Source organism: Mycteria americana, chromosome 4 (genome assembly GCF_035582795.1).
Source record: "Mycteria americana isolate JAX WOST 10 ecotype Jacksonville Zoo and Gardens chromosome 4, USCA_MyAme_1.0, whole genome shotgun sequence".
Classification (NCBI taxonomy): Eukaryota; Metazoa; Chordata; class Aves; order Ciconiiformes; family Ciconiidae; genus Mycteria; species Mycteria americana.
This window is the reverse complement of record NC_134368.1, coordinates 72,081,694-72,105,302: the sequence shown is the minus strand read 5'-3', so window position 1 is coordinate 72,105,302 and position 23,609 is coordinate 72,081,694. Positions and strand designations below refer to the sequence as shown.

At 39.8% G+C, this 23,609-nt stretch overlaps 1 protein-coding gene across 6 annotated transcripts in view; it reads right to left on the bottom strand.

The window, feature by feature from the left end:
- Nucleotides 1-23,609, bottom strand: part of ARHGAP24 (Rho GTPase activating protein 24) — a 222,005-nt gene that overhangs the window by 1,140 nt on the left and 197,256 nt on the right. For all 6 annotated transcript variants that reach the window (XM_075500847.1, XM_075500848.1, XM_075500849.1 and 3 more), the window contains 5 exons: nucleotides 20,686-20,893; nucleotides 8,982-9,114; nucleotides 6,658-6,731; nucleotides 5,806-5,927; nucleotides 1,117-2,185 (listed from right to left, as the gene is read on the bottom strand). In XM_075500847.1, coding sequence (XP_075356962.1) covers nucleotides 1,117-2,185; nucleotides 5,806-5,927; nucleotides 6,658-6,731; nucleotides 8,982-9,114; nucleotides 20,686-20,893 — 1,606 coding nt within the window. The remainder of the gene's footprint in view (nucleotides 1-1,116; nucleotides 2,186-5,805; nucleotides 5,928-6,657; nucleotides 6,732-8,981; nucleotides 9,115-20,685; nucleotides 20,894-23,609) is intronic.

Below are 23,609 nucleotides of genomic sequence, written 5' to 3'. Positions count from 1 at the left end.
TTTATCTGCTGTATCTATTTGCAAATATGGATCAACAATTTCAAAAAACCTGCAATCAACATAGTTTTTGTCTAAAAAACTTACCCTATTTCAGATCTAGCTTTCCAATGGAAAGCATTAGAACCCTAGTGGTACTAAACACACAGTCATCATGTATATTAAACATTGTAAGAAGCGCTCTACTACACTGCATACTACGCTGAAAATAGTGATGTGGGCGAAAGACTGCAATATTCTGCATACTGCACTTTTGCTGGCAGCTGCTGTTGCCAGTAGCTCTCACATGTTGTGATCCAGCTGTGACTTGCAGTGCCAGAGGTACCAATGCAAAAGGCTGCTGTGCAACAGAGGTGAGAACAGAAGTCAAGTCCTGCACAGCTTTACTAAAGAACCTTTATTACAAAGACAGCGCATTCAGCTCTGCACTGTTGTGTGCACTAGTTGATGTTAAGCCCAGGCTTTGAGGTTATTCACTGATGATTATGGCCATCCACCCTAGCAACCTCCTTGTGTGCGAGAAGAGTCTGCACTATCTGTAGACAAAGACATGGCTCTTCTCCCTTGCCTTCTTTAACAGGTCTGAGCTGTGAAGGAAAGGCTTAGGCAAAGCAGCGGCACAGAGACAGGACCATGAGCAGAGGTAACTCCCAGATGCAGCACTGTCTCAAGAGGAACAAGGAATCTGGAAAGGAGTTCCAGCAGTCTCCTAGTCCCAAAAACTACAGGTGGAATAAGCCACAGCACTGCTTTCACTGAAAGGTGATGCCCAGTTGCCCTTCTCAGTCCCTAGAGAATAGCCATCAACTAATGAAAACATTGCGAGAGCCTACTGATTTTGTTAATTAGGTTCTACAGAAACTCACAAGGTTCTGGCTTATTTTTGATGCCAATAGGATAGCATGTCATGACCATGGCAAGCAATTGCTCTGAAACAACCCCCTTTGAATCATGTATCACAAAAGCAATGTCAGAGTATGTCAACACTGAAAGATAGGAAACTCAGTGGTGAGCACCCAGTGACTGCAGCTAGTGCAGATTGCTAACAAGTCACAAGAGGGAAAATTCTTGGATTTACTCTGCAAAAGGCAGTCAGATGGTAGAGCCAAACCATCTTACCTTTTTATCTTTGTCTCATACTCTAGTTTTTGCTTGGCCATCTCTTGCTTCAAGCTGGACACCAGGCTGTGCAAAGCACTGTGATTGTTAGCGCTGTTGGCCACAAATGTTTCACTGTTATCGCTGCTGCTGGTGGCTCGGCTGCTGTGGCCCCCCACACTCCTTCTGTCACTTTTGTTCTCATAGTCACCTGGGTTAGAGAGGTCTTCATGTGGTGGTCCATCCAGCACAGAGTCTTCAAAGTTACCCGCATAAAAGTCCTGCTCAGGGCAGGTGGTGGTGGATGAACGACAGGAGTTGGAGTGCTCAGGGAGGGATATTTCACAAGAGGACGTTGACCAGGTGGCACTGTCCACACTCTGTTTGTCATCGGAATTCACCATAGAGAACTGCTGGTGGACATTGTCGTAGGTGGAAAGCCTGTTGTGCTGGCCTGACTCACTCACCGATTCCTTCTGCTTGTTGTCCCTCAGTGTGACGTAGCCATTGGGCACCCAGCCTGGGGTCCGGCTGTTGAGGGTGTTGCTGTGCCCGTCTGTGCTATAAACACCCATCCGCACACCTCCGTTCTGCATGCTGTGTGTGCCCATCTTAGTCACCGGTCCTTTCAGGGATGATGTTCTCCTGGTTTGCAGGGTACAGTTTGGTATGGTCTGGCTCTTCTCAGGGCCCTCCACAGAGCTGCTGAAGGACCCGTTGGTGACTATGCCACTGCCTTTATTAAAAGCAGGATTTTTTTTCACCATGAGTGGTGGGCTTCTGGTGACATCTAGTTTCTGGATGCTGTTCCTGGGGCTATTTGTCTTGCTGCCTGGCAGAGCAGTTGGAGACTCACTGTCCATGCTTCCCCTTTGGGGAGACTCAGGTGTGTCCCAAGAGCAGCGCCTCACTGCCGTCTCCTTGGTATTGTTGTTCTCTTTGTTCTGTAGCTGCCCCGCAATCACTTTCTTTGGCATTTCATTGTTGTTGTTGCATACCTCGGGTCCCATCTGAGGGTCTGCATCCTTGGGAAACAGCTCTTCATGTTTGCTAATCATCACTGACATTAGCTGCTGGACTACTACTGTACCTGAAAGGAGACACCAAGCACATGGTCATTAATGGCCTGTTTTGTTTAGGACATAAATATACTTTTTCCATCAGATTCCACAAATACTTAGCAAACATTCAGCTTATACAAACATTTACGCAATGCATCCATCTGTGTAACACCCTGAATGTTTAACATGCCTGAAGTGCCTCTGGCTACCAGGCCAGATCAGCACCACCTCTTCCTTCCATCACACCAAGCCAGCAGGCCTCATAGACCCCCTAAGAACAGGAACTTTTGTGAAGAAGCTATTACCATGACAGTAACTGCATCCCAGGAAGACCACAGAAGGAGATAATGAATAGGAAAGGATAACATCATTGTAAGTGATGTGTTTCAACTCAATGTGGCGATCATTTTTAAAACCAAAGTCTTGTCCTGGCACAGCACTTGTATTTAGTAGTTTAACAGAAAACGGGCAGGCAAGGGATTTGCATTGCTGGTACACTGATGTTTTAGTCTTTTGGAGCAAAACAGGGCAGTAATATGACAGAATTAATTTAACGTGAATGCCTTTAACCTCTCCGTGGTGAGACTATATGCAACCAGGAAACTATGCCACATTATAGCACAATATGGAACTAACACAGGACCACAGCTTGCTACTTGCTGTAATATATGGCTACCTTTCCTCTTAAAGAACAACCCCTTGGTGTGCACACCACTTGACTGCACTGTAATTTACACACTAGCATTTATAACTGGATGTGGTGTAATAAAGATGCACAACCCTATTTTGTTAACCAGACCCTCATTAAGGATTATTAAGAATATTTCAGGAACAAGGTCAAGGTAGTTATTATAACCACCCCATTTTTAAGCTCCTAGAGAGCTTTCAGAGGCATGCTGTGCTCTTCTAATCAATAATTTCCCATTGTGCAATATTGTTTCACATCAACTCCTTTGTAATGTTCTGGATCTTTGTATCCCACCCTTTTAAAATACAAAATACAAGAGCCAATTCAATATGGGTACTTGAAAACATCTTTTTTGTGTTCTTGTTTGTTTGTTTGCTAAGGCAAAATCATACTTTAGAACTATGCAACAGGAAAATTCACTTAGTTACTCCCATGGCACATTTAGCTGTATTCCTTCGAAGAACGTTAGCTGTTATGTGCAGAATTTTACTACCAACACTGCACTGTACTCAGGCAACTCTTACCACTGCATTTGACAAGAAAAAATTGCCCCATGATTGGAATTTTGGAAAGTCTCTCTTGAACCAAACAAAAACAACTCCTCATCCCCATTATACAGGTATGGTTACCCATAGCTGCATGTTTGAATTTGAATGATTGTGCAAGAAAAGCACTCTGTATCTTCCAAAAAGCAAAGACCAAGTAAGAAGGGTGGCCATGAGCACTAATTGATGCACAGTCTTTGGTAAAAGTTCCTATACATTTAACTATGCGTAGCCCAATTGCAAATCAGCATTGTCTCATGTCAAATCTTAAAGTTATGCTTAAAGAGAAGTCATAAATCTGTTTAATCAAACCTGCTTCTCATTAGTTAAAAATATATATGTATTTCCCTCCAACGAGTGTAGTATCCATGCCATTTCCTACAGCAGCCACCATCATTTTAGTGCTAGGGCTGTTGATAAGCAGGCTGGAAAGTTGCTTTCAAGAAGTGGAAAAACGTATTATTTTCCCTTTCCACCCCGTTTAAAAAAAAAAAACCATGAAAACTTTCTTGCTCAAACTTCAAAAAAACCAACCCAACCCACAAACTTTAGGCAGCAGCCAGTTCTGGAAAAACATAAACCTAGAAGATAGTATTTCATTTAGGAACGGCTAACTCCTTTCTCCCCATCCCAAATCTCCATTTGTCTCCCCTGCCCTAGGTGATACATGGTATCCCATCAGTTAATGTCATCCTGTGAGATACCGTTCTTATTGACTTCAGTGGTATAAATCAGCTCTGTGACATCTCTCTCCAATTCCAATCTATTGAACAATCTGAAGTACTTTTTGTACTATTTAATGCAAAAGCATGGAAAAAAAGGGACAGTTTGCTGCCTGAGCAAGAGAAACATTCACAGCAGTTATCTACCAGGCTGCTAAGCTCTACAGAAGTGTCAGGGTAAGAGAAGCTACTGTTCCAGTCAGTCTGGCAGTTCTGTAGGTACAAACAAAGAGACAGGTTGAAAGTGAAGTAATAGGCAGCACGCACACACGTACGCGCGCGCGCACACACACACACACACAAAACGTAACTCCTGCGAGAGACATGACAAGACAGCTGAAGAGGAAGGAAACAAAGCAGGAAAGACTCTTGTGTTTCTCTCTCAAAATACCATGGGGAGATGATGTAAGATGTGTAAACTAGGACTTCAATGACACAGTGAAGCTTATCTCTGCACCCCCATATCAGATAGTCACAGTGCATTTGAGACAGATACGTACAGAAACCAGAGGGAAGCCACAAATGCAGATTTAAGGGTATTTGAAGCTGCACAGGTTTGATGATACTCATGCACAGTCATAATAAACATGCACGTAAATTGGACACCTGCTCTTGCAAACCCTTTTGAGTCAAATGCATGATCAAACCATTCTCTGTGACAATCAGAATCCAGACATTAAAGTGAAGATGATGATTAAAAACCCTTTCCACGTTAGAAGGTTTTCTAGCTTGTCTGAGCTACTGTTCAGACAGCTAACCCTGGGTATCCACTGCCTTCATATATGATTTGGAAAAGCCATGTTTCTGTTCATGACAACATAGTCATAATGTTAAGAATTAAAAGGAAGAAGGAGGAAACATAAGACTTCAGAAAAAGAAGTAAATAAACAAAGTATATGGGGAATTGTTGTATCTGGGGAAGAGAAAAAGCATCAGACTTACAGAAAAAGAATAAATCCACACACTCTCAAATAAATTATGAACCCTGTATTTTTGAGTTTTGGTAAAATTTTCAGTGCAGGGTCTGTGTACAGCCCTAATTTCTGAGAAAGTTAAGAAAATCCTACATATTAAGAAAAAAGTGTTTGGAGGGAGAAAAGGCATCATGTACTTTATGGAGAATTAAAGTCACAAAGAGTAAGCCTAGGAGGAAATGATAGGAGGAGATTGTCATGGCCATATTTTTGTCTTAATCAAAGCAAAATGCTACAGCTGGACATTACTGTAAATAACAGAATGCAGCTGACAATTTGATCACTGTTGTGTGTGCAAGGAGGCATGTAATACACCACTGCCTTGTGGGGGATTCTACATGGGTCACTGCAGTATGAACCTGTACTGACTTTTTCTCATCCTTAAGAACCCCAGGTAAAATATTAACTGCACTCCAACCACACATGCTGAATAAGAACATGCCATGTTTGCAGCAAGTTTTGAGAGAAAAGGTACATTTTTAGTGAAGTTACCAGGGCAGCACAATCTCATGCGAAGTCTGTTTGCAATGCTGCACATTTCAGTTGCTTTTATAGTAACCTGCAAGATTTAACCCAGAAGTTCATTCAGGTTGAAGAATTCTGTGTCTATAAAACAGATATATGGAACTTACTGCACATACTACATGGACTGGTATGTACTGTTAATAAACCTAAAGATATTCCTTCTTTCTATTACACGTTATGTAACAGTAATCTCACCCTCCATGATAGTCAGAGGATCTTCCACTTTGGGGCGAAGGATGTTGGGGCCAAAAACGGTAGCCAGATTTTGCACACTCATTTTGTTTACACCTGAATAAGACTGGACTTCATCAAGGAATCTGTGGGGAAGAAAGAGGCCTTTAAGGAACATGTAAAAAGGAAATAAAAAAAAAAAGTCAAAGCGTGTGATGGTTTCTTAACATAGTTCAAGTATTCCATTCCAAATCCTCATGGAACGTCTTGAAAGCTCAAGGCTATTCTCCTCAACTTCTTCAGATTTTCTTCAAAATTATACATTGATAACAAAATTGGTCAACTACTTGGCTCATCAAATATCCTCAAAGAGCAAACTGTCAATTAAAAAAAAGTTTATATTTTTTAAAAAATTTTTTATGGTGGGAACTTTCTATAAGTTCACAAATTGCAACTGTGTAAGACATGTTTTTTAAGATCTTTAAGATGTATCCACAAAACTATTCTATATACTACAAGACATAGACAGTTATCAAGGATACCATGCTTCAGGAGTGCACAGCCAAGGCCAGTAACTGCAGTTAGAAATGGGAAAACCAGGGTCCTATAAAGAGGACAGAATATATTCACTTCTACCTTCTTTCATTTCTTGCTGAGTGCGGCCTGCTTATGAAAGGAAAGTTGTAACTGTGCACCTTGATAGAGCAAATTAGTAATTAGTCATGCAGTAAACCTATATTTTTAGTGCATTCACTGCAGTTCACCAATCCTCTGACTGTAAGTAAATCCTTTTCCTTCAGGGCATATATACAGATAGGTTTGTCTGTCAGCTCACAGTTATAAATACCATTGTGATATTCTTGCAAGAGCACTTACCTACAGATATATTTCAGCAGATTATAATTGACAGCTGGCAGGCTCTTCACTTGCTTCACCAGTTCTTTCAGCCCCTTTAAGTGATTTAAGGAAAAAAAAAAAAGAGTGGGGAGGCACAGTTTCTTAGTATTTTACCAGAGATTAAAAAAAAAAGTCAGCGATTCCAATTACAAGACAATAAACACATCACTGAAACTGCAGCATTAAATGCTATATACAGGTTACCATCAGGAATGGCTTGTAGAACCCATTTTGGATGGGGAAAGCTATATTTGGCTAACAAGGATTAGCTCTGGATAAAAATAAACAAGTAAATAAATAACTTCGTTTCATCCTGTCTTTCCCTTCTCTTTCACTGTTTCTTTTTTTTGACCAGCAGCTCTGTTCCTCCTCCTGCTGATAACAAGGCTGAGGCTTCCAGGAACAGTTCTGGTTTGAACTAGTTGGCATTTTCATATGAGAAACTATTTGGGTATTTCACCCAGTTCTGGTCCATACTAGATTCAGACCAATAAAGAAGTTATTTCAGTTTGTACCCACCCTGGGAATGGGACAAGCAGAATATCACACACTAATTTCTGTGCCCTGTGGAAACAGACCCTGGCTATGCTCCTTACCAACCAGTGCCTTTAGACTCTTTTTCAGTATGGGGTTTTGGTACTTTGCCAGCATCAGTGAGGTTTTGATTACAATATGTTATGAAAACAAATGCAAATCAAGATGGCAGTGCACAAGTTTGCTGGTTGTGGGCTAAGAAAGGAAACAACATGCACAGCTCTCTTCCTTAACAGTGACTGCACTTTTAACTTATGCACGGAGAGAGATCAAGTGAAAATCTAGTTAGACAGCCTTAAAGCTGGACTGCTAAGCCACCATAAAGAGGACTGAAGTGGCTTATCACCTATAGTGCTAATTTTTCACAAACTGCCAGCACCAACAGGCTGCTGTAATTTGAATCTTGCTTTCAAAATGAATTTAATAAAGTGCTTCATGGCATAGTTGCAGAGGAACTACATAAATACACTCTGGACTAAGCCAATATAAAATGACTAAAAATTTAATCTGAAAATGAATATCACGGCAAGTATAAACTGCATGATGACTAACTGTGGAGCTGTCAGGTGGCTTTACATTGGAGCTATGAATGGTTAGAGACATATGCAACACGCACAAGCAAATAGCTGCAACTTCAGCTCTGAGGATGCACTGCCATAACTTGTGCAAAGAGCAGCTCAAATTAAACCAGCTGAACAGCCCACTCCCACCTTTTGCAAGCAGCTGACAAAAATTTGCACCTTGTAGCAAGCTGTAAAGGACAGGGAAGAAACCAGTCTGATTTCAGTGCGTGTAAGAAATTATGACCATAGAAGACAGTTTGCCACAGATCTTTCTCCCCCCTGCCATTCCATCGGACGGGAACAACTACCACCTCTGCTGTTGGTAGTCATCAACTGAAGGCTCAGAAAGGAGACGGTCTCTCAGTTAGAAAAGAGGGGCTCCTACTCATCTCAATTAATTAGAAGATGAGGTAGGAGGAGTTCCAGTTCTTGCAGGATTTGAAATGTCAAAAAGGAATTAAATAGAAATAACCACCTTAGAAAGTTAGGGTAGTAGATTGAAATCAACAGATTGAGCCTATTTGTATTTACTTTGAAAAGAAAATATCAGGGTTGACCTCATTACCCATAAGCACACAGAACAATGTAAAAAAAGCACTCAGTTCCTTATGTCTTCAGACTAATATATGGCCCATGCCACTGAAGGATCCATATTATCAGTCAGAACCTTTATTTTGCTCATCTGGGTTATGCTGTTTTAAAAGAGTCTGGAAGGTGGCCTGCTTCCAGTGGCCCGCTTCTATCTTTTTGAGGCCTCCTGATTCAATGATAGTCAGTGAAATAGAGTCCATTGGCCTTCAATCAAGTCAGTAAAAGTTGGCATCCTGACGCTTAGAAGAAAATGACCCCTGATTTAATGGCAAGAGTTGGACAGCAACTACTAAGACCCTTCCTTTTACAGTTCAGAATGATAATCCACAAAAATATAAGTCTCTTCCATGCAAAATGAAAGCTATTGACCACAACGATGTTTACTTGAACTGGATTCAGTGACATGCAATAAATACAGCTAAGGTTATGCTATGTGCCTTTATTTAGACTTCCAAATGACCTAGGTGGCAAAAATTTTCATATAAAACCAGCTTCAATTAATAGATGCATATCTTAAATTAAGATAGGTAATCAGCAGCTTCTCTCCTCCTCAAAATTGGAACAGGTTATAACGTGCCAGCCTTTCATTTCATCTTACTCAAGTTGCCAACTCACCATTTCTTCCTCCTTGCTGAGCATTTTGGCACAGGAAAGAAAATCTTCATATTTTGCATATGGTATGACTGGTTCTGGGAGTTCCCTTAGGTACAGCTTAAGCAGTGATGCCACTGTGTGCACATCTGTATCGCTGTTGGGTTGGAATACAAGAAGTCATTACTGGGAATCAGGATAATACTGTGAGATTGACAGGCTAAAAACTGCCACTTAATTTTTCCATTGCCAGCCCAGATTTTACTCATCAGTAAATACTCAGCAGTATATACATTTATAGATCATATCTGTAATATGTTTTTTTTTTTTACCTATAAAAAACATAGGATGCCTGCAAGCAACAGTCTGTCAACTCTGCTGATTTATTACTATAAATAATTACACATAAGGCCCTATTTGCAGGCACAGGTATTGAGAAGATCCTGGCTCTCACTGACAGGCATCTCACATCAGGCATGCAAAATCCATCTTAACTGATGCTTTTCATTTTCACCCGAGCCAGAAACCAGGCATTATATTTACACAGTGGGGATTATTCTCCTACCAGAGATGGCCCTAGCTCCCAAAACACGCCCAGCATGTCTCAATTCCACTGTATCACCATCTCCTCTGGTATCAGTACTAAGTAAGCAAGTTTTAAAGGAGGCCATATATACCACAGGTGTTTAGTTGAAACTTCCCCATCTGAATTACAGTTCTTTCCCTGGCATGCATCTTTTTCCTATGGGCTCCCACAAAATGACTACTGTGCCTTTTAGCTGTACCATTACACCGAAAACCTTGGATATACGTTACATGCAGAACCGTAAATCCATGGGAAATTAGTTTTAGCTCTATCCTGTACCGAGTAAGCTAAGGCATAGCAAGCCTTAGAAACTTAGAAAATGTCTGAGTGCTAGCACAACAGGTAACATTATAGGGCTGACAATCAAAGACCTGGTATGACATATGCTTTCTCATAATTACATTTGCAGAAACTTAAGGTTTTTTTTTTGGATACAGCTAGTAGGAGCCTAGGCTGTTTATCAGGCATACTAAAAGTAAGAAGACAGGGAGAAAGATCAAAATCGCAAGTTCAGAGTATGCAATAAAACTTGTTTAAATATTTCTGTGGTCTGTAAAGTTACATCGGGTTAACTTAGGAGTACTTCTCTCAAAAGAAATAAATAGAAATAGATAAAAACTACAAGTTAGCATGAAGAAATCTCTCTTGCGTTACTTCTAACTCCATCTCTGGGTTTAGCTACTCAGGCATTTATTCAAATCCTTACTGGAATGTTCTACATGCTTTCCCTGGTTCATATAAAGAGTTGTACTGCAAGCTGGGATCTTTCCCTCTGACTTCTGAAAAATAAAAAAAACAGACACTAAATTATGCTAATTTCATTCATAAGAAACAGAAAATGCACAGACATTTCTACAATGTGCATTATTGTGTATTTTCTTCTTCTTTGAAGACTTCACACTTGGAACATTTTTTAAACTCACAGTCTCTTAAAGGGAACCACTGGTATTTGATGCACTTAAGCTTTGCTAGAGGTATGTTAATCATTATTTTGGAATGATCTGTTAAAACAATAATGGCTTTTACTAAGTTAAATCTTAACAAGAATGATGGGAACAACCTTAGATTAATGTGGTATGGTATGAGCAATCTAAGTTGAAACAGAAGAAGAGAAATGATAAAGCACTGTATATATTTAAATGTTAACCACTACGACCCTCCTCAAAATAAATTCCCAGAAAACATTTCTGTTTCAATCATGAATAATTCCCAGCCAAAATTCTAAAAAGCGTTTTCTAGAGAAACTCTATAAACAAAGCACTAACACAAATCTGCATTTTTAAGGAAGGTTCAAATTCTAATCCCTTGATTGCAACCCTCTACTTGTAGACTGGCTTGGATCCAAAACCAGAATCCTGTGTTTACCCCATCCCACTCTTCAGATGCATATATAACATATGTAAGGAACAGTACTATATGTGAAACTAGATATACTTGCACTATTTTATGAGATTTCAAATGGTAGCTCAGATTTGGCCCCTAACCTTTGCCTTCTACCTATCCCCAATCCAGATGCAAACTAAGTGAACTGAAGCTCTTCTTGACATCCTGGCTAACAAAACTCTTCACAGGCTGCACAACCCAAGGGCTTAAAACCTACACCCCAATAATCTCTCGGGTAGTTGCTCACATGTCTTGTTGCCATTGGTACTAGTTTTTAGAGTACAACCATGGCACGCATGCCCAGGCAGTTGCCACTATTCAGCCTTATCCAAGAAGCAAATTTTACAGAGAGATCTTCAGTTTCTTAAGTTGTCGGTGCATCAGGAAAGCAAAAAGCAAATACAGAGGGAAAGACTTTTGCTAGTCCAACTCTGAAGGAGAGCAGCAGCCACAGAGAGCAGAGGTGAACTGGCAGCCTTAGGACAGTGCCTTACATTGCAGCATGAAAGGGAGCACAGGACATACATCTGCAGAGAATTTAACTCTGATTGCTCTGCATTGATAGTCTTTCTGAAGATTTTATTATTACTATTTTTATTATTTAAACAAGGAAACTTCCTAGGCCTTGCTGAAGAACTGAACCACATCTTTGCAGAGACTATTTGCATAAAACTAGGGAGGCCCTTCCAAAATACAAGATTCAAACAGGTTGAGTGAGAGAAATTACTGAAGAACAATTAAAAGTTGGCACAAAGGTCTCCCACTGAGGGGATTAAGCAATATCACCTTCCCTTCTTTGTATTGCCAGGACCATGCTTCATGTAGTACATAAGAATAATTTTACACCAGTCCCTTGGCGTGAAGTGGAATACTTGCTCCTTGAGGGCACAGCAGATGGAGGATAAAAAGGCTGAAGAAGGGGACAAAAGCCCTGAAAACTGATGCAATTTACAAACCTTCTCCTTTCAATGTGAAGTACTGATAGAATATCACTGTGAAGGGTTAGTTGAGTGCTAAAAACTGTGGCTCTACCAAGGAAGAACTGAGAGAGAAATGGGAAGGCAGGATGCTGAGGAGCAAGGAAACAATAAGTCTTGTGTTCTCAAACTAACCTCCTGAAGTACATGCTGTATAGGAGTCTACAGAAAGGTGCTTTCTGAGCTGGGTCCCAAGCTGGGTCCCTAGAAACCCAGGTCCCAATTAGTAGATGGGGACACATTTGCAATTTTTTTTTTTTTTTTTAAATTGCTTCTGCTGACCGAATGCAGAGGCAATACCGCAGACTGCCACAAGATGGTGGGATTGCAAAATAAGAGTTTGGAAAATTTGTTTTGTTACCTTTTTTTTCCCCTAAACTGTACTGGAACACTGTTTAGGACTTAATCTATCTATACAGAAATTACCATACAGATTTTGGCCGCATAAACAAGCATACATACATACACACACATACTGCCTGCAAAGCTCTTAAAGAATGGGATTTTTAAAATTCCATTTAGCAAGTTAGACAGAAGCTAGAAACTTTCTTCTTTCAATGTAAATATTGGTATAAAAATGTCCATATTTTTATACTAATGTAACTAAAGGAGTGTTTCATATAATCTGAGACCTGTTTAGACCTTGCAGTCTAGTACTATTTTGTCCCCCTTTTGTTTTAAAATACAGAGGAAAACTTAAAAATGGCAGACTCCCTTTTTAATCCATCTGTATTTTAGGTGTTTCAATCCAAAAATACCATTAAGCACATTTCAGCCACAGAGGAGAGCTCTGAGTTTAAAAGGAGTGCTGAACTGCAAGCTCTCTTGAGGATCGGGAGCATTTATTTCCCCTTCCAGTCTGCAGTGTTCTATCCACAGTCTAAGTCAACCAACAGCATTTATATATCTGCCTTGAGGGCATTTGTGTAGTTTGTAAGACGTGGATCTTTCCAGTGCCTGTAGAGGACCTTTTCCTCCTGGACTTTTTCCAGCTACAACTGATCAGTTTAAGACAAGGCAGTATCTCTCCCTTCAAACATGGCCTTGCGTACATTCTAGGACCATTACAGCTACAGAAACTTAATGATTATACCTATCTTGGTATTTCTTTTGCTATCTGACAATGTAATATCAAAGTGTGATTACATGATTACACATTTATAATTAACATGATTAAAAGTATTCATTAACAAGTATTAAAATAGAGTATGTCAATTCCAGCAGAAAATCCTCTGTTATCTAAATTGGAACAACCGTCATTAATTGAGGCAGACTTTCTCCAAGTACACAATGAATAATTACAAGCTTGAAATGGGAATGACAAAGCACGAAGCAGAAAATTGAATGCAACACAAAAAGCATCAGCAAGCTGAGAAACAGTCTATTTCGGCATGTTGTGCTGCAAAGTCTGAGAAAGATTACTTACCTCACTAAAACATTAATACTGCTTTACTGTTGATATGTTTCAAAAGGAGCATCCCCACTCCACCACTGTCCATGCAAAGGCATTACAAATGCAAGTACACCACAGCCTCTCCTTAGTCATCAGACTATACATATTCAGAGCCCCATTCATCTGAACTTTGTCACCAGTATCCCTCATGGCATTGCTGATTTGACAGCACTTTCCTTTGTGATATCACAAACACTGTGGAAGTGACTGTCAGACCGATTACACCGCCTGGAGTTTTTCACCCTCTCTACCATAAACAAAAATTACTGAAGCCCAGCAGGTGACCAGAAATCCATGCATAACCCTCACACTTGGACAAGCAGACAGTGTGTTCAGAGAGCTGGAGTCAGTGCTTCAGAGCACAAAGCGAACAAGCTCCTCATAAACTCTAAGAGAGGAAATATTAACAGAACAAGGTCACATTACAAAAAGATTAATGCTGTGCCAAAAATAGCTCTAGATCATTATGACACATAAACAGTTTGCATAGAGAACAAACAGTAGGGAACAACAAGCTGTGAGGCTATAATTCAATTTAGGAGTTCTGGTAATAAAATGAAGGAGAACAGTACAGTTCAAACAGTTTGTGTCTCAGTACCTCCCGGAATTACTAGAATTACAGATCCATCATTTCAGATGTGTCACAGATCACAATCCTGGAAACAGTCTCCCTCACCAACATATCCTGGACCCACCACAACATTTGCTGACTGTGTCCCTGCTTAGCTGCATTCAGGTCTGTAGAGCAGCTCTCAAGACCAGTGTAGATGTTTTCCGGACATGGGAGGATGAGTTCCTAACTGGCTGCCCAGTGTGTACCTTTGCTGCCAGTCTGCAGACAGCTTAAGTGAGATACTAGAGCCCATGATAAACGAGTCATGAAACACTGAGTAAGCAATAGCAAGGGAATATTACAAATGTGCATTAACTACATATAGAGTGAATCAGAGCATTATTACTGCTGAGAAGCCAGTACCCAGAGGCTAGGAGGGCAAAGCCTGTGTTCAGTAATGTTACACTGAATCAAGAGTGGTTCAGCTGATATTGGGAGTCAGGCTTTGGTCTAGAAATGCAAAGGTCAGGTCAAATGCATAACATAACTGGTTGAATGTCCTATGTGATTTTTGTTCCCCTGTGTAGGTATCTTCAAAGCATTACTCTCTATATAATTTTCCTATATAATGGATATCTAGTACAAGCAGTACCGTGCCTAATCTAGGTACCAGCTGAAATTTTGCCTACATCTTGTGAAACATATATGAAAGCATTTATCATTTTAAGCCCTGAGCTGTCTGTCCTCCTCTCCTTGCTGCCGCAAGAGCCTGGCTCTACTTTAAGTTAACACTGATCTCAATTCTTATTTTTCTGTTTAGACAGAGAAAAAAACCAAAGACATATTCTGCTCCTTTGTCCTTGTGCTCATGATTTTTATAATCCATGCTGCCTTTCAGGAACCCATTCAGGGGAGTAAGCACTGCAAGGAATACTGAAAATTGACAGACTCTATTTCCAAGTTAGACATCCACTTCAGTATTGTAACAGCAGCCAATTCATTCAGGTTAGAGAGCGATGCTTTAAAAGCAGCAGTGAAGACAGCAATTTAGGACAGACAAATTAAAAGACAAACTCAATGGAAGGATGTTAAAAATTACTTAGAAAGATATAGATCCTTAAAGAGAGACACAAGTGCTTTCAGGTAAGGTGGGCAGAAAGATGGGTTCCCATCAGGAAAAAAATCAACCAACTCCAGTGAATACGCTGCTAAATTATTTTATCATTTGATAGGTTATTCAGAAAGGCTATTAAGTTTCTGCAAGATTTTGCAGGGATTGCAAGTATATATAAAACAAATAAACCACAAATAAACTACCTGTTCTTGTTTACTGGAAGAGAAAGCCACAAATCTTGCAACCCTAAGTAAGGATGCTTTAAAAAACATGCTCTCAGACTTTCCGCATAGTAACAAAATGTCATCTTTTCTTAAAGGTGTCCATGGCCACCTACGAAGTCATTTGTCATTGGCAAGTGAAATACATGGCTGCCTTTTTTTTTTATTTTTAAACCACAGCTGACACACCAACTCCACTTCTGAAACTGAAATTCAGGCGAAGCAACTACAAATGTTTATTCACTGCCAATAACTCACTGCACACTCCTGCACATTCACTGCACACTCCAAGACCAGGACACCAATTAAACTGATTTAATGACCCTGGCATCATGCTAGAAATGTGTCTCCTAACGTGTATTTAATTGCTAGACTAGGTCTTTAAGTTGTGCCATATGCAGAGGTTATTTCTGCTAGCTGGTTAGAAAGGGGCTGGAATTAGAAAGGACGTGGAAGTGGCTCCAGAGGCATAAATGATGAGCATATTGTGAGGATCAGGGAAGGAAGCCTGGAACAGGCAGAAACGAACAGGAATTTTCACAGGCCTAAGGCCATTTGTGTTTGGCAGGAACCAGCTTTCTAATAAAGACTTCATTTCACATAAAAATGTTTTGTTTAGGGATTACTGCACTTTCCCACTAGGAATGGAATAAAGCCCCTTCCTTGTGGGGAACTATCTGCTTCTAAACAAAGAAATTCTTATGTACAGGCTTGTATTTGGAAAATAAAAGAACAATTTTCATAACCAGTGATTTCCAAGTCAATGTCTAGTTGCAGTCTGTACAGTGCCAGTGCAGACTGCAGCCTCACTGAGACAGGTCCAATTTCTTGCATTCACCAAAATTTTAAAACACTCTTTGTCTCTGGACAGAGAAGAGAATAAGAATTGTGCATGTGGTCCTTCTCACCTTGAGGATATTATATTAGTACCATCCTCATCATCATCTTATTTTGCTTCAATAATCCCAGTGATTAAATGCACAGGAACATACCAGTTCTACATTCTGGATTATTTGGCTCCAGTAAATAATAGTTAGTGTTTGTCAGGTATCACATACTGCCACATACATATGCTTTTCTCAGCTGACTGCAATGGTGACTAGACCAGTAAGTAATATTTTGTCCTATAATGTTCTGTATTCTTCTTTAGAGGAACTCAGACCCATGAGAGAATGTAATAGAGATTCTGTTTTGCTAAATATGCATTTATGTGCTTTCCTTCTCTCTTGTGCATACATACAAATGCAGGCAAGTGAGCTATGTAACTTCAAACTCTTCTGAACTACTGGACTATATACATCAGTGATAGTAGTTATGAAAACCCAAGCCACATACATTGATCAATCACATAAGTATTAATATTTGTTTCAGTGACATTTCAAATATTTTTTTCTCCCTAAGCAATCCTAACTCTCATGTCATCTGGTAGTAATTGTGATGAACAGTAGATGGAAAGAGGTAATACAAAAAGAGAAATCCAATTTTGTACCGCTTCTAGGTAAAAATTGTAGAACAAACCCTTATGCTATTTTCCTTATGCAGAGACATATTTGCTATGCTAATTTTACAGAAAAAAGAGTCATAATCCACTTTGTATCATTACAAATATATGATTTGTAAAGGAGCTGAGGGACTTTAAATTTAAAATATAAGCCACACAAGCAGAGAGAAGCAAATACCCCAAGGGCAAGCAAAATGGGTTCCCTGGAGGGGACAATTTTACACAGAGGTGGAGCTGTACTGAAAATACCAAGGATATTTTAAATAGTAGCAAGCATGAGTGATTGCCTAATTGCACTGTTAGTTCCTTAATGTAGATTTCACAATATGTGCAAATACATACAGACGGAGTGAGGTATTTATTGATTTTTGTTTTTAAACTGACATACAATTTCCAGTTGTTCTTTTTTTCTTCACACAAAAGGCCTCATCAGTTTTCAATTGTAGCAGCTGTACCTCCACTTTCCAAGAGTGTGAGAAACGCTGATGTTCCAGTTTTCATTCTAGGGAGGCTGGGGTGTTGAATATTTCAGATCAGATACTGGGTTTTGTCATTCTGTGAGTCTGAGAAATTTCAAATACCGGTTCCATTCTCATACACACAGCTCATGATTCTTCAGCAACATCTTACCCAACTGTAAGATCAAGATCAAATTAATACATGAAGGTTTTTGCCAATCTCTGACTTGTCCGGGATTCATTCTGCATTTTTATAACCGACTCTAGTATCGGAACATCCAGCTGCTAACTTATGTGAGAGCTACCATTTGTCAAACGTGTTTTATGTTTCAAAACATGGCTGCATTTTCTTTTGAGCAAAGCTATTTTACTTCTTCTTTCAAACGTGCCACATTTGTTCTGCTTGCATTCATTCTGTGGTCTTCTTTGGCAAATGGGTGCAGGTAGGAACACAAGAGGGGAGAAGGCCAGGGTCTCCACAGAACTGTGGACAGCAGCTGAACTCTAGGCAAAAGAGCAGATCTGCACCTTTGACTCCATCTCCCAACAGTTACAAGGTGTTTTAAGATGGTTGCACCATCTTAAAACAGAGATGACATTTTAAAGGAGTACTAATCATGGCTGTATGATCTTACCTTTGTTTTTGCTTTTAATTCTACAAGTTATGTATTTTACTGAATTATCTAAGAAAGCATAAAGAGGAGGATTAATAGTAATTTCGCACGCAAACATGATCGCAAGCCTAAACACACATTTCAAAGTGTCTTAACTTGTTCTAAAGTCTTTGTTTGACTTATGTACACTTACACACAGAAAAAATATCAGTATGAAAAATGGCAAACTCCTCAAACATCAGCTCTTTGTGTTAGTTCCAACACTGATGACAGCAGCTAGTCTTTCTCCCAGTCAGAGTCGGTGACCCGGCACCCCTATGGAAGCGTGACCTGGATTCCATTGTGTTTTGTGCCCCATCAACAAAACCATCAGCTCAGCTCTAACTGCAAAAATATTTATTGTTATTGATGTATGAGAACAGGCAAAATGTAAATTAATAAACAGAGCCTAGGTAGATTTTGCACTACTGGACTTTTAACTAATAATAACATATAGTTACAGATTAAACACAGTGGATCTGGAGGTTCATGAGACCTGATAAGTAAGCATGGACCCCTAACGTATATATTTTTTTCTCTTCTCTACAGCCACTTTACATATTGTGGCCACGTTCCAAGAACTCAACTTGCCAAACAGGTTGCATCAAACCTGGAGACCATGCTGCTGTTCAGCACAATGAAAAGAAAAGTTACCCCAAAACAGGGTAATCATAGGCACTCTATAAACACTATGAAATGAACTTCATCTCAAAAGTTTACAAATGGAACAAAAGGTTGGAGGAAAAAATTATACGCCTAATGGAAACAATGGCAGAGATCAGAACAGAATTTATGTCTGCCTGACTTCTGGACAATTGCTACACCTCTCCAAACTCAAATGTGAAAAAGTAAACAGAAAAAGTACCCTTCACAACGAGACACATGGACATAAAAGGTCAGTGTTCTATAAATCCTCAGCTTCAGAAGCAGAACTGCAGGACCAGCAATTTATAGGCAACTCCTGCTGATGTTTCTAATTGCTATAGTAGAGATTATGTGCCTTCTTCACAGCAGTAGTATGTAAAATCTCTTCTCTGTTTCATCTGCTAAAGCTCAGCCAGGATGCCTGTTCCTGGGGCTCATTACTGTGTGCTACAGATGTTGCTACATAACCTTGCAAAAAAAAAATTTATGAGGCTGAGCCCTCCTCTTATTTGTTTTGAATAGACAGAACTTGTGCACCTCTCTCAAACTGTACCTCTCAGTGGGGTCTTCAGTACATCATCTTCCTGGAGTTTGGGGGTGGCTTGTTTTCTTAAGCATTTCCTCCACAATTATTTGGCTTACAGGCAAGGAAAAAATAACCATTTGTTTCTGCCATTCGCCTACTTGTATCTCTGGTAGAGGTTGTCCCAGAGGCACGACCAGTAATATTTATCTTAATGTCCAGGTAAGGAAAACATACCCAATGGATGCTTCTTTACTGTTTTTAAATGTTACACAATATTTGAACAGTCAGTGAGCATGCTACAAACATTTATCAGCTAACAATGTCACTTCCCACAGTCCTCTGGCTCCTTAAAGCTATTTTCTGGTCAATTATCCTAACTCTCACCTTCCGATGAGAAACTAATAAACCTCATAGGAAGACAATTCAATTTTCTTTTCCAGAGCATTATAAATTCTTGACTTTTCTTAAAGTGAGGGCCAGGACTGAGGAAACTTGGAGATAAAACAGCATTACAGATGTCCGACTTCTGTGCATCTGTGATACACATACCTTCATGCATAACAAATTTGCTCACTTCATAGGAATAAGGAAGGGAGGGAGGTAAATTATTTCCAGCAATCAGGTTTATATCATGGCATGTTTTTGCACTAAAAGATCAAGCTATGCTTTCCTGCCTGTTACTTGCATTGCTATCAGTCAAAGGTCCCACAAAATAAATGTAACCTGCCTCCTCCTCCTAATTCACATTAGACCCTCAATTGGAGTGAAGTATCCCGATTCCATATTGGAGGTGTGTTACAGATGTCACTTAGGGCACACGCTGAGGACAACCACTGTTTAACAGTCTCTTGAACTGGAATTTCATTACCATTATATTAATTCTGATCAGAGTTAAAAAGGCTATGTGGCATTCATAATCCACTGGTTCTGTTTCTCTGATTGCACACTCTGAATATGTGGCTTACTGCTATGAAGGCTTATAGGAGGAGAGCTGAACTTGCAAAAAAATTAATCTTACAAAAATCTGACGTCATACACAGCTGTGTGAACAGGACTGGGTTCTTCCTTCGCCCAGAAAATTCTCATTAGCTTTGCAAAACTGTGTAAATATTGGAATACAAATTGGACCTGGACCCTCAAAACCATGTAGGTTTGTTATTATGGTCACAGCGACTTTTATTTTAAGACCAAAGGCCCAAAATTATAAAGGAATACATAAAAGTAGACTTCCCTTCCAGTCAGTTTTATAGGTAACAGAACATACTGAAATTGGTGATAAGACAAATTCTTCCTTTGTGGAACTGACTAAATGCCAGCATCACCACTGTATTTCAAATGATACTAAGATCAAGGCAATCCAGATATTTTTGATTAAGCCAAACTATTAGCAATACTTTTCCTAACCAGCTTTTCACAAATGGAAATTCTCCAGAAACGCTTTGAAATCAGACATCAAAGTCCGAAAAAAGACATTTTAGAGTGATAATAGGAAACATACAGAAAAATCTACAAAACCATGTCATTCTATCTGTTGCTGCCACGTGTTTTACAGCACCGTGGGTCAGCCAGTACAGCAGATCTGTACTGTGGGTCAGCCAGGACAGCAGATCATGTCCTCTCTAGGCTTCAGGGAGTAGGGGACAGCTAGAGGATTTCACCTGTCAAAAGAAGGCTTCTCTCCACAGTCAAATGCGTCCTGTAACTCCTTGACAAGATTAGCCTGTCCAGGCAGTCGAAAAAGGCCTTCTTCCTTTAGCCCCCGCTGTCGGATAAAATCAACACACTGTTCCACCAACATAGGAGCCAGGCGGTTCCCATATCGCTTTTCGTATCGGACAGTATCTTCCAGCTTCTGGCCAAAAATACCTGCATGAAAAAGAGAGATGTGATTTGGTTGAGATTCATAAAAACATTTGAGGAGCCCGTGTCTTCTATGACAACCCATGCAATTTACAGGTCATTTAAATGCACGGCCAATTAACCTACTCCTTTCTTAAGAATAAAATGCTCAATCTCACCTTTGATACTCTCATGGAAATACAATGCTGACATATTTTACAACAACGCTCAACAACATTATTTAAAATAAAACACTATAAATTATTTTTCAGACCATAAGCACAGAAAACATAGAAATAATACAAATAGGATTTTCTGTCACAAAACTTCTGATTCAAAAGTGATATACATCTCCATCTTCTTTGGTTCATGCCTAATTATCTATAGAAGAATAAGTAGTTCCTGTATCAGTTTCAATGGCATATAAACATTACACTTACACATGGAGGGCAAAAGATTTATAAATATAACTCAGGATTTTGTTCCTACTAAACCAAATTATTAATTAAGTTTTCCCACATAAACAAAGACCACTCCTGTAATGTATTACCAATTGCATTATCACTGTCTGCTTTAGCAACAATAAATTTTGTGTATGAAAAAGATCCTGACATGAAAGGTGAAATATGTCAGACAAACTGCAAGAAACCTGCATTTGTACTTAACCTCAGAAGAACATGGGGGTTTTTTGACAGAATTAACTTCAACCCTGGTCTGAGGGTATCATTGCTACCACTGGAAAGACAGCTACTCTTCATAACTTATTTCACCTCTCCCTTTCAAACTGCAGAGCCAGCCATCACAGACAGCATCACAATAATGTTCAGGCATGTCATCTGTGATGGAAGCTCTCTCTTGAGACCACCATTTGTTGAATAGTATTGGGGCTGAAGCGAGGCAATTGAATTTCTATATATAGCAAGACAATGAATAGTTCTAAGGCAGTCATGATCAGAAACTAAAGATCAAATAACTACCTATGCTTGGAAGGCTCCTTTTCCAATTACGTACACTATAAAGTGGAAAAAAAAAAAAGCAGTAAGTCAAATTGTGCCCTTTACTGAGCACACAGTTCCTACTGGTTCAAAAAGTATTCAACAAGGAGAACAGAGTTGTTTTGGTTTGCTTTTTCTAAAGAAAGCCCAAAGTTGACCTAGTCAGCTCTTGCTTTTGGCCCAAAATCTTTGTTCACCCATAAATTGCAATTGCCTGAACAAGTAACCACAAGCTAAGGTAGCATTCAGATTGAAGCATCCTTCAGGGTAACCTTCAATGTGTACTTTTTTCCTCCAACAAAAGAAAGATAACTCACACCTCAGTTGCAGGGGGCAAAGTTGCCTTGCATATGCTCTAGGATGTTATGACAAGTGGGTAGCAAGCTGTCAGTCGCCCATACTGGAGGTCTGGGGTTTGTATTTAAGTGCAATTATTTTTATTGTAGCACAGGAAATAACTGGAAAGAGTAACTGATGTCCAGCTAAGACATCCAGAAACTATTCTGAGATGCAGAGCAGCATATTTAGTGATTTCCATAGTACCCACACTTGTGGATGCCAAAAACAGCAGTAGGCAAGGGGAGTGAACATCACACAGTCACTCTTTATTAGCTCACTTTTTATTAGCTCACATGTTGTACAAAACCCCAAACCCAAAAATTAGCAATTAAAGAAGGAATTTTTGAAATTTCAGAGTGAGTTAAGCTTAGAAGAATACTGACTGATGTGGAATATTTGGTGTCCGCAAAGTTCAGCCTCTTCAGGCTGGCAGAGGAGTTAAAGTATGTTTTCTTAATTCTTACATACCTTTCTAACCTCCTGCAAACTGCCTGTGGGGATGGCAGGAGTATTAAATGAATTCGGGATTCTTGTATTTGTCTGAGTTAAGGGTTGCTGCTGGTCAACATGGAGGAAATCCTCAAGTCCCTCCATTTTCTAGACCCTCCTTCTGAAAGTAGTGGAATTAAGGTGGAAGGTCCACCGAAAGTCAGTTAAGGAATCTGCGTGATTATGGGAGTTTGGGGATTTCAAAGTCCTTCTTAATATACAAGAAGGCTGCTGTTCAGTGCCCCCAAAATTGTCCCTTCTGGCTGAACAAGCCCCACTTCCTCTGCCTCTCCTCAAAGGGCGTGTGTTCTAGCTCCCAAGCATCTTGGTGGCCCTTTGCTCAACTCCCTCCAGTTTTATCTCTCCCACCCCACCTTTTTTTTTTTTTTTAATGGACACAATATTTGGAATATGGTCTAAAAAATGCTGAGCAGAGGGGGTTAATAATTTTCTTCCCTCTGCTGGCTCTGCTCCTGCTAATACTGCCCAGACTGCTGTCAAACATTTCTTGCTTCCAGGTCCACTGCTGGCTCATGTCTGGCTTACTGTCCCCCAGGGCACCCAGGTGCTTTCTGCAAAGCTGTTTCCCTGGGGTTATTCCTTCTTATGTGTAAGACTTGGCTGTCCTACTCCAGTTTGTCCTATGAACATGCAGTCTGAGCTTCCCTTCAAGAGCCCATGAGATCTTTTGGGTTTAAACAAAAGAGATTTTGCCTCTTTTCAAACCAAATTTATCAGTGTAAGATAGGATATTCCAACTACATGATGTACAATTACAACTCATGCCCACTGACAATACAATTAGTATGAATAATCTTTGTCCTATTGCCTATACTTTCTTCTCTCCATGCTAACATTCTTTAATCAGTAATGTGCATATTACAGCTTACATGTGCAGAGGAAAGAGTAAGTTCTCAAAC